We start from the raw sequence: 11,871 nt of genomic DNA on the forward strand, positions 1-11,871 counted from the left end.
TGTAGTTCTATACTGTTTTTAAAATGCATAAATTAATTGATCTATGCCTTACTTCAGCATTCTTGAAACTTCAACTTTATTTAAATTTAGAAAAAAATCTTAAGCTAAATGATTAACGTGATTGTTTGTTGTAGAAGTGAAGTTTTTAAGTGAAAACGGTATTGCTGTTGCACTTCGTATCAGCATCGTGTGAACGGGTCTAATTCTTTCGATGTGGTGGACACCAGAACTAGAACAATGCAAAATAATGACACTGACACTGATGTTCATGACTGTTTCCTGTGATTAAAGACACCCAATTACGGCAGTGAACAGTGTCGTAATTATGTTCCTTAATCACATCCAGGAGTTTAATTGCCTTAACGATGTGCTTAATTAAAAGGAATATAGGTATTGCAGTCGACAGTTTTGATACACTGTTGTTTTCAAATTAACATTATTAGACAACGTCACGGATTTTTTTTTTAATAATCATGATCGGGGTGACTAAGCTTTATCTTGTAATACTAACAGACATCCTCCTTTGGCCGAAGGGCATTGCTGTCCATAACGTCTGGTCTTTTTTCCCAGGGCTTCGCCCGTTTATGTAAACGAGCAGAAAATTAAAAACACTCATGTTCAACAAACCACTGCTAATTTAGTGAGAGAAATATTAAACATCTTGCTTCTTAATCGTTAAATGAATCATAACACTATTGCTGTCAGATGCCGAAGTTTAACCTTTCACAAATAACTCTCTTCCGTAAAATATTTTATTTTTTTTCCCGGCGACTTATTGATCGTAATCCAACAGGAGCCATGAATCACTTTACTACCAGAGGCATCACAACATAAACCAGGCATAATATGTTGGATCAAAATATTTTAATAAAGCTTTCCAATACATCAACACATACAAATGGCCCTCTGTGGTCATATTGAAACTAATATATCTACATTGCTTCCAGCCTCGACCTGACAACAAGTTGAAACCGCCACGTCCCTAGTCAAACTGCATGTGTGTTTGTAAAAAGCCAAATCGGCGAGATTTACAGCAATTATGACAATGCTTAATCAGACCAGGCATGCAGACCCACTTGATTTCATCCATTTAGAGAAATGAAACAAAGCAAAACAACTTTTTAAGATTCCACCAAACTAACAATATATTATATTACAATTTTGAAAATGAACAATCTCAACTATGCTTTCGAAATAACACGTAGGCTACTTTGGAATAAAGTCCAAAAACGCTGCTCCTTCCAGCTGCTGCTTTTTAAAACACGGATGCACTTGAAAGCAAACATTTACATAACATAAATTCAAAGTAGCAAGAATACGTATTATTGCAAGTTAGAGTTTAAAAACCTTGAAACGTTTGGCATCATAAACAAGGTAAAACGTGGTTGCATGTTGTCAGGTCAGTGATACACGTCATTCTGAAGGGTCCACGTTAATTGACTGTTCATTCTTCATAAACAGACATAGACTTTTAGTTTGGATTTTATCCCACTCTCACCAGCACTTAAAGTATAGGCTATACCGTATGTACACAATCAGTTTTTCTTGGAATGAAGTTGTAAGAAAAGTTTTTAGCATTCTTCTATATTGAGCTCATTGTAAAACTGCTGGAAAACATCAGTCTCTCTTTTTTTTTTTTTTTCAGAGTCAAACGTTGCGCATGTGCTTCTACCAGAGTCAGTACCGCTGCAGAGTTTAAGGCTTGTCAGTGCATTGCTTACAGAGGCTGGAGGTGACGTTGTTGAAAAGGGCACATTTGTCCGGACAGGAGGATGCTCCAACTCCTGCGGGGAACGGGTAACCAGTCGGCTGCTCGTATGCGCTCAAACCCGGTGCTGCGAGAGCTGTGGTCGCGGGCAGCGAGGCTGCAGAGATAGCCTGGCCTTGGTTGAGATACGCAACCAGCCGTCTCATCTCCTCCAGCGCCTGTGCCTGCATGAGGATGTAATTTTTGGCTAAGAGCAAGGTGGCAATTTTGGAGAGTTTCCGTACAGACGGACTGTGCGCGTAAGGGATGACCGCGCGCAGCTCATCGAGCGCATCGTTCAGATCGTGCATTCTCCGTCTCTCCCGGGCGTTGATGTTTAGTCTCAGAGTTTTCTGCTCTTTGTTTTTCTTACCTCCCTCTGACTTTGCGCCGGGCACCATCGTTCTCCCGTCCGCCATGAGCATCATCTCGCATCGGTCGTCACTGTCATCGTCCTGGCTCTGTTCGCCGCCGCTGCTCTCCGCAGTCGAAGTTCTGTTTGCGCTCTCGCCGTACTTCACACACAAAGATCCGGTCGGCAGACCCAGCGTGCCCGCTCGCCCCCCGGGCTGCACCGGGTCTGGGTCGGTCTGGTCGAAACAGCTGATGGGCGACTGGCTGTCGCGGGAACCAAGATCAATACCCGCAGCCGGTCGAAACGAGTCCATCTTTTTGCTCGACACTGCGCTGAGAGTTTTGTGAAAAATGTCTCCACCCAAGTTTAATCTCCTGTCCATAGTCTCCAGAAAGTCGGACGCGATGGTGGGGCTTCACTCAGCCACTGTCCTCTCCTTAAGTTTCTACTCTATGAAGTGGAGTTGATGTTGATGGCTGCTCCACTTGTCAAGTGAGGTGTAGAGGCAGTAGCTCCTCCTAAAGTGCTCTACACTGCGTTTATCGTGTTGAGACACACTTTGTAGATCTCGGCAGCGATCAGCATCAGCAGCAGAAGGGGGAGTCTTTTACATCATTATCTCAAGTTGGGCTATTAATGTGAAGAAGATTCGCCTATCGGGATTGAGCGCGCGCTACCCAATCAGGTTAACGTTTTAATTAATGGGATTAAAACGGTAACAAACAATCCAAACGGGTTTCTCACAGCTTTACAAAAGCACCACAGCTCCTTCATTCATATGCCCATCTGTGTACACCCAATGAACAACTGTATTCAAGCCGCTTGAGCTTTGTTTTATGTTCTAATGTTAATGTTTTTTTGTTTTGTTTTTCTGGATGTTGCAGTCTTTTTCATAGGCTGAGGCAGGGACAGTGAGTGTGTGGGCCTAATTTCTAATGCAAATAATAAAAAGGGGGCACATATTTAGATCAAGTGTCCTGGTAACAACACTGGGGGAAAAAGTAGCTGCCTTACATTTTTAAGTACAATCAACTTGGATGTTAAGTAATTTCAACTTAAATTACATTAAACTGACTTTAAAAAATGATTTGAATCTTGTATAACTTATAAAACAAGTTGTAAATTGCATAATTTATTTTGATGAGTTAAAGCAATGTAAAAACATATGTTGTCGTAACTTATTGATCATTTAATTTTTCTAAACGAAGAATTCACTATATTAAATAAACCCCTTGGATTATATGAAAAAATATATATATATATCTTCAAAAAAATGTACTCTTAGAAATTCACATCTGCTGCATTAAATAAACACACAGAGAGCAGCAACTATTTGGATAATCGTAATTTTGCATTTGGGAGTATAGGCTACTCTTACAGGGTATAGGCAGGCCTACATAAAGTTTATCTTCACTTGGCCCTTTTGTATAGGCTACTTTGCATCACAGTGGCAGACAATGGTAGTGTGCGAACTTTTGGGACAATGCTTCTAAAAATAAAGTGCACACATTTATGAGCGAGAGTCTCCCTCACGTGGCCATAATGAATTTTGCGCTCACTCGTATTTTTTAGGTGGTCTCACTTATTTGTCAGCAATAGGCATCTTTTGTAGGTCTGAGTAGTGATCATCTCAGTAATGATGTTCAGCTGTTCCTATAAACTCTTAACATTTTTTTTGTACACATTTTTGTGTACAAAACTACATTTTGTAACATAAATTACATTTAGGTTACATTAAAAACATAAATTACATTTAGGATACTTTTTTTTTTTTTACTTAACAAAACATAAAATTCCAATTACTGTCCTTTGCCACATGGTCTCAGACTGCGCTCATTACTAAACATTAGGACAGACTCACATGTAATAGGCTATTCATGACAAATATTACATTTATGACTAATACAAACCAAAAAAAAAAAGGCTAACGTGACGAGTTGGGTGAGTAGCCTACATGTTTGGTTTATAATTTCACATTTCAGATGTACAAAACATCAATATCGGGATCTCTTTTTTTTTTATAGGCTATATGTTTTATGATTTTAAAGTTGTCTTTTGCCACTAAAACACACGCGCGTGCACATTTGCATATGGTTAGTTGTTCGTTATTCACTTTTATCTTACCAGTGATGCAGTAAGATATCTGCAAAGAGAAATTCAGGCGCTGTCCACATGTGGTACTGTTGCTGCAGTATTGATGAGCAATACAGTTTCCAGTGTGATGGATGAACCGGAAGTATTTTCCATCTCCTTCTAAACTCTGTATTTAGGACCGCCGAACGTAAACCAATTTTTTCTTTACAAAATTGGATTTTTTTAGCCAACACATAGGAACATTATGGACCTATTATAATTATTTCCAAAATGATACACGAACGCAACTTATTAAACATGCAACGTGATCTCATGCGACAACGATGTAGTGTAGGCCTACTACTCTTTTAAACCATCACTTACCATAAATAATATAGGGGCAATATTCAGATAGCATACCGCTAGTATTTAATTCAGTCTCTTTTCCTGATCCTCTGTTTGTTTTCTCTCACTCACCCTCGGCCTGCCTGTCGTTTAATAAGTATTAGCCTATTATACATCACTTAGCAACGGCTTAGATGCTCGACTCCAAGAATGAATGTGTTTACATGCAAGTAATGATTTAAATGCGCCGTTAAATCCTGCTGTTCCTGCAGGTGGCAGAGTTGCTCTATGTATGCCATTTCAACTCTCCTCTTGCGCCATATTATGTTCTGATCTTTTCGTTCTTTTAACAAACACTGGTTGCATAGCAACACAAAGAACCGAGACATGTTATTTTTTTAGTGAGTAGCAATTTTATCATTTCAAAGTGGTCACTTCATACCAATTACTGCATACTTCTGATGCGAGAGTAGCTCGCCTCGCGCAATTGTGGCCGCGCGTGCTGATATGTCAAGGCTCGCGCGTGATCTGAATTATGATGGCAGTTTATGTGATGCATTACTGTTACTGCATTGAGCGTCTACTCTTATTTAATGCAAGTTATGTAGCGTACATTTACCAGGTAAGCCACGTTCTTAGGAAAACTGCGTTTTATTACGCCTACGTTTTTGTAGCAAAGGGCCATGGAATTCGATGTGGATATAAATATATTTAATTCCGCCAACATCTTGAAATGTTCTGTCGCCGTGTGTTATGTAACTGCTGGGGCAGCAGTATGATGCCTTGCTCCTTTAGTACGACTTATTTAATTGTCCTTGAACCCTGTGCAGGTTATTTATTCTCTCTTTTATTTATTTGTTTTTGTTATTAAAGACAAAGTGCTGCGCACAGGCTATTTAAGACAGGACAGACTCGACTGCAAATGCTAGACTAGACACTCTTCTTCGATCCTCAAATACATAAAGCATTATAGCCTTTATGTATATGGTGTTTCTTGAGTAAAGAATACGTTGTACTTTTTCAAACAACCATTTTTTAATTTACCTTTGCATTGCAAACAAGCAGAGACGGTCCAAGCTGCGTGCGGCACTTCATGGGTGGAATTATGATGTTTCGCCGAGAGTTTGATGATCCAATGAGTCATGAGGTTTATTCAAGCTCTTTTTAATACTTTTCATTGGTTAAATATTTGCAAAAACCCACAGACAGATGTAAAGGGTAAAAAATAGTAATGATTTATAAAGAAAAAAAAGGATAATGGACGGTTTCTGCAGGACAGCGACAATATATTTTTACATTTATTAATGTATAAAGTAATTGTCTTACAGAGTTTTAGCATTAGAGTGAAATAATAACAATAATCACACCACCTCTTCATGGTTTATTTCAGATCCTCATATTTAGTCTCAACGCAGCATCATTTGAGTAGATTTGTATGCTTGTCTTAAAGGGATAGTTAACCCAAAAATAAAAATTCTGTCATTATTTACTATGTTTTTTCCCATATTAAGTCAATAGTTACCCAAACTGTTTTGTTACTAGCATTCATCAAAATGTCTTTTCTGTTCTGCAAAAGAAAGAATGTCATGCAGGTTTGGAACGACATGAAGATGAGTAAATTATGACAGAATTGTCCTTTTTGGATGAACTGTCTCTTTAAGTAGCTATTTCTCTTCTCTCGTCTTGATAAGACACTACGGTTTTAGCCGTTAGGGGTCGACATCTCCTTAGGGATCATTCAATTGGATTGAAGATTACTGTAGGTGAAAATCAACTCTAAGCAGGCCGTTCCCAGCTTTTCTTTCAACAAAGATACATTTGTGGACATATTGCTTTTAATGCCACTCTCTCTTAAGATTCTCAAGTGAAGGTTGATAAAATATTCATCTCAGGGTCTCAAGAATATTTGTGGTGTAAAATGCAAAACAACGTGACCAGTTGGGTTAATACATGTTTGGTTTATATCATTTCAGATTCATAAAACAACAATATCGTGATCTCTTTTGCAAATTAATGATACAATTAATGCTGTTTTATGATTTTAAAAATATCAGCTGTCTTTTGACACTTAAACACACTCGCTTGCACGTGTGCATATGGTTAGTTGTTAGTTGTTTCCTTTTATCGCTTAGCTGTGATGCGGTTTTTCGTCACAGAGAAATTCAGCACCACGCGTATTGGACAGCGCCTCACCTTCAAGCCGCAGCGTATCGCATAGTTTCCCTTTTTATACTTTTACAGATTGCAGTACACACATACTTTAGCAATTATTTAGCACAATATCCACAACACACAGACCAGAACTATCAAAACCAGCTTTTATTGGTAAAATGCAATTTAATCAAATGAAAAGTTCAGGTAGAATTTGCAGTATTTTTGGCCTGCTGCTGGCGGAAGGCTCCGCTCTTGGCATTCACCGCGTGCCTTAATTGTAAGACATTAAATCAAGGTCCGCTGTGAACACGGAGAGCCAGAGTCTCAAATCACGCAAAGCCTGTCTAAAATATGCTACAAACCCTCTCCATCATTGTAACCATCGCAAAGCAGCTGGATTACCATGAAATCCTTCGTTTATCCAGTCATTCCTCAGCCTCTGGTTTTAGTGTCCCGGCGCGTATGACTTGAGTAGCCTACTACGGCGGATTCACTATTAAATTAATGGTTTTCAAACCCCCATCTCAGAGATGTTCTGTGCTACTGAAACCATTCCGTTAACTGTTTAAACAGCACAGATCTGATAAAAGCGAAGCGAATGCTCAAAAGGATTACTTAACCACCAAATGATGAAATATGGCCATGAAATGATGACAGCAAAGGGATAAGGCCTTCGTTATTTTTTGTAGCTGGTATCAAAATGACAGCCAGTCTGGGACAAAGAGGGAACATGGTGGGGGGGGGTTGACCATTTGATCTGCTTGAAAGGACCTCAGAAAAAGGGGGAAAAAAGCTTCAGGGGCTTCGACCACGTCCGTACGTACTCAAACACCTACAAGAAGAAAACACAAAAAAATACATATTAGATACATGATAGGCTTCCAGTTAAATGTGAAACAAAATACTCAACCCTCGAATACGTCAAAAAGAATTCAGATATATTCCAGGAAAACGTCGCGTTAAGCTAATACGCATGTTCGAGAAAAGATGCATCCAAAATGCGTTCGAAAAAGACGCATAACTGTATTCCATTCGCAAGGAACAAGCGACAAAAGCAACGTACTTCCCACAGCTCCTTCTGGGACTGAAGATGGGCTGAATATTCCCAATGTCCGTGCTGTTAAACGGTACCGGTCTCTCTCTGTCCAGTCTTTTCCCCATACCGACTGACTTAAGGATTAATGGCTCTCCAGCCAAACAAATAAGGCATCTGCTTTTAGCAGAAGAGGATTGCTTGGGGGTGGTGACGTCACTGGGCAAACAGATGTTTGCGACCAACGTCCTGAACGTCTCCTTATGTCCTTGAGAGTAAAAGGAGCGCACGTTTGCTCTGACATAACCGCGCTTTTTGTTTCCCTTTAATAATTACTCCTCCTTTAGCCTTCCTCTGCTTACAAGACGCCTGTCATCATTGTCAATCGATCAGCGTATAGGCCTATAGAACTAAGAGGGAAAAGAATTAGCTATTGAAATTTTTAAGTTTGCCATCATCAGCATTTTCTGTGCAGAATTCCTTATACGGATTTCTGAACGCTGTATTCGTGTATGTAGACTGAGATAAGATTACTTTAGAGTTTTATCCGGATAGTTTTGCTTGAAATGCAAAGGCTTGTCTTACTCGCTCAGATACAAGTACAGTTTGCTGCACCGTGTCCAATCTATTCTATATGCATACATTAAAAAAGAACCTGTCATTAACGAACTTGCAGATCATTTTCTCTGATCATATTCCTCAGCCCTGGTGCAGCAAACAGCCTGAGAATAATCTCAAAGTCGAGTTTGTATGCGCAGTAATCCGCATTCTGTTTACATCAGTGTCAATAGACCTCTCAAAAACCTACTGTGTGCTGTTTTTAATTTGCAAGGATACTGTATGTCAGTGGTGTATGTTCATGGGAATAGGAAATTATGATACCAAAAGAATACAGATTCAATAATCAAAAACATTGACAATTAAAGAACGCCATTGCCATCCATACCAACAGACTTCAACAGCCGTCCTAACATCTTTAGTCCATGGGACTACTGCTTAGTTTTTATGTTCTATTTCGTGTTTTTATGTTCTATGTCACGCAGTTTTCTTTCAGTCATTAGTAGCTAACAGCTTTAAGCTGATTTTTTTGCATATGATGGTCGAATGAATGGAATCGAGAAACAAAGGGAAACGCCATTTTTGATCAAAAATGTTTATGCATTGCATTATAATTCGTGCATGTTTCTCGATCCTGGTCTTAAGCCCACGCGCTTCTGATTTATCAATGTTTGTACTCTCATAATGAGCAGTAAAATATGACCTAGTTGACCCAGCGTCCATTAATCTATTGTCTGTGGGAATCAAGCGGGTACAAACAAAGCGAAACCAACACGTAACGAGTCCTCGTGCGTTTTGCGTGAAAAAAACAGTTATCGTTTGCTATAAACGATTAATAAACCGTTAGAAGCATTCGCGTGGTTGTATTTTGCATGCGTTTTATCCATTGCGCTGTAAAAACAATAGCAAGTGCAACGTGGGAAAAAGCTTCCCCGTTATTCTGATGATGCCGATCGCGAGCCAATGCAAACAATTAGCTACATTTGGTCTAATATCAGACACGTTTAGCCTTCTCTTTATGCATGTGTTGCTTTATTTTCTATTCGTAATCCCACATATGTATCCTATAGCTATTCCACACTTACGCGCTCGCTCGCTCGCTCCACAGCCTCAGCAGGAGGTCGTTGGTTTTCCTTGCATTCATATCCATTCATTTTTCACGAGGCTGTTTTCGCAATATAAAGAAACTTAATTGTATTCCCGAGGTTTCTGTCGATGTGTAGTTGGATGCCTCCGCTAAGCGACTTGCCCTATCTTGTAGTGAGTCAGGGGCTGGAGCCCCTGCAAAGCATGGCTGCGTTTTTCTCTTTTTTTCAAAAGAGGGCAGGTCGCTATGCATTATAATGAGTTAAATCTCTCTCTCTTTCGCTCTGCCCCTCGCACGCACACACACATACACACACACAGTTGCAAATTTAAAATTGCAATAGACCTATCAACAAAAACATCAAGCTTTTGTACCGTGGAAGTGCCAACCCGTTGTGTCTAATGTATATAGCCTACATATCTACTGATATTACATTCATCAGTGTATTATATAAAACTCAATCAGATGTGTTGCCTGAGCCATAATCTCATTTTAGATTTTCTTGTGCACATTGTCGAATTGTTGCGTTAGTGTTTTGAACGCAATTTGTCACGTTCAGTCCATTACGACGCCCCAGTTGTCCACGTTATAGCCTATGGAAGAATCAATGCTCAGTCGCATTGTATTTGTTAGAGTACATTTTGTTGCTTCAAATGAATCATTTGGATAGACAAATGACGTTTTATTCCACGCGCACTGGAATCAGTTGCGCAACCGTAAGTCAGATAACTTAAATGGGAACAGCAGGCTCATTTGCTTCATTATTATTATTTTTTTATATAAATATATGCTACTAAGAAGGTTACATTCACAGCCAATCGGGATATCCAGGCTGTAGTGCACTATAGCCTATCCCCTGCAGTAACCTAGCCTATATACCCAAATGATAATTATATAATTTCTGCACGTGCAGTTATCATTATTGCACACAGAAAACCAAATCAGAACACATCATGGAAATCGTAGCAATTTTTTGTCAAAATTAAAAACACCACATTTTGGTGCATATTAAATGTATTGTCATATTAAAGAAAAAAATCTTAAAACGATTAGGTTTAATTTCTCTAGTTTTCTCTAAAGATCCTTTTGGACAAAAAAAAAAAAAAAAAAAAAAAAATGCTTTTGGTTCTTCAAGAAAAGCAAGTGAGACGTGATGTTGCATTAATAATTAATCGAAGTATCCTGCCGTTGTCCACCATGTCAGTGGTTGTATTTCTTTTACTTTTAGCATCGACACGTAAGGATTCAAACAGGAACAACGCAGAAATATAAAACAGACAAAATGAGAATAACTTTCTTCCTCTTGATGCAATAGCACAGGTTACGGTTTAATGTAGCCTACTTTATTTTTAGGAGGAGCTACAGAGGTTAGAGTGTCTAAATTCATTTTTTATCACACTTGCTATTTTTTGATCAGAACGTTTCTGTCTGCAATGGAGAACTAGCTGGCAGGCAGATTTAACAACTTGATCAAATGGAACAAATAAAACTAAAACATAATGATTCATATTCAATTAATAAGCAATTCATTTGCCTTTGCATCGTCAGTCAAATCTTGCTACTGCTGCAACTTTAAAGGGAATTTTTAAAGAGATTATTTTCCCTGGGAAAACGCCATTGTTCGTCCTGAAACAATAGGAGCTGCAGGCAACCGCAGTGAGGCGGCATGAATGACTGAAGCTCCGGGTCAGTGCATTGGGTCTCAGGCCCCAAAAGCCTCCTTTCCCCGTGCACCACAATGACCCTGCGCGAGGTCGAGGCTCCGCGGGGTCACAGGGCATCACCTATTGTTCTGCACTTCAAAACAGATAAACATTTATTAATCAAGGCTGGCCAGAGGGCCCTGTTTCTCAGGAAAAAAGTGGGGTAAAGTTGTACCTACGAGTGCTATGTGCCAGAAGGACTTCTGATGTTGTGTATGAATAAGGGTAGCCTATATTAGAAGTCAATGATTATCTTTTCCAGGATGAAAGGACCTCAAATATTCGCTCTCAAGTAAGGACGAATTTTTAGATGTTTACAATGTGCAGCTTTTCATTAACTTGCATATATAGTAGCCTATTATTTCTGTGTTTTAACCGTGAACACACGATGTTTTACTGCAGGTTTTTTTCCATAGAAGTCAGTGCTATGTCGTGTAAGGATACAAAAGAAAAATACAATAGGAAACTAGCTTGACGATATGAATTAAGCCTTAAAGAGTTAAATGATGACTTTCTTTACAGGCCCAAAATCATTCTTAAAAATCTTCATGACGTTTTGTTTATGCTAGTTTTTCGTCTCATGCTAATCTAACTTGTGTTTATATGTCGCGTCATTTTAAATTGATGTATTGTTTTGGCAATGCACCGACCATGAAACATTTTTTTGAAGATGAGTGGAAACATGGGATTTAATAAATTAATTCAACTGTCAACTGGACGTCAGAACCACATCAGGCTATTTGAACGAAATACGCTATAATCAAAGTAACATTTAAGTGAACTTGTGTTGCAGCTAAGTGAAATAGTAGCTAGACT

At 39.0% G+C, this 11,871-nt stretch overlaps 1 protein-coding gene across 1 annotated transcript; it reads right to left on the reverse strand.

Moving 5' to 3' along the window:
- Positions 1-857: 857 nt before the first annotated feature.
- bhlhe22 (basic helix-loop-helix family, member e22) lies at positions 858-2,631 on the reverse strand. Its single transcript, XM_084399631.1, has one exon. The coding sequence runs from the start codon at positions 2,482-2,484 to the stop codon at positions 1,696-1,698; it is 789 nt and encodes a 262-aa protein (XP_084255757.1). The 5' UTR covers positions 2,485-2,631; the 3' UTR covers positions 858-1,695.
- Between the last annotated feature and the right edge of the window lie 9,240 nt (positions 2,632-11,871).

Source organism: Rutilus rutilus (genome assembly GCF_951802725.1).
Source record: "Rutilus rutilus genome assembly, chromosome: 24".
NCBI classification, from domain to species: Eukaryota; Metazoa; Chordata; class Actinopteri; order Cypriniformes; family Leuciscidae; genus Rutilus; species Rutilus rutilus.

Excerpts from the sequence above, each read along its gene's own strand:
- bhlhe22 (XM_084399631.1), bottom strand. The coding sequence starts at position 2,484 with ATGGACAGGAGATTAAACTTGGGTGGAGACATTTTTCACAAAACTCTC.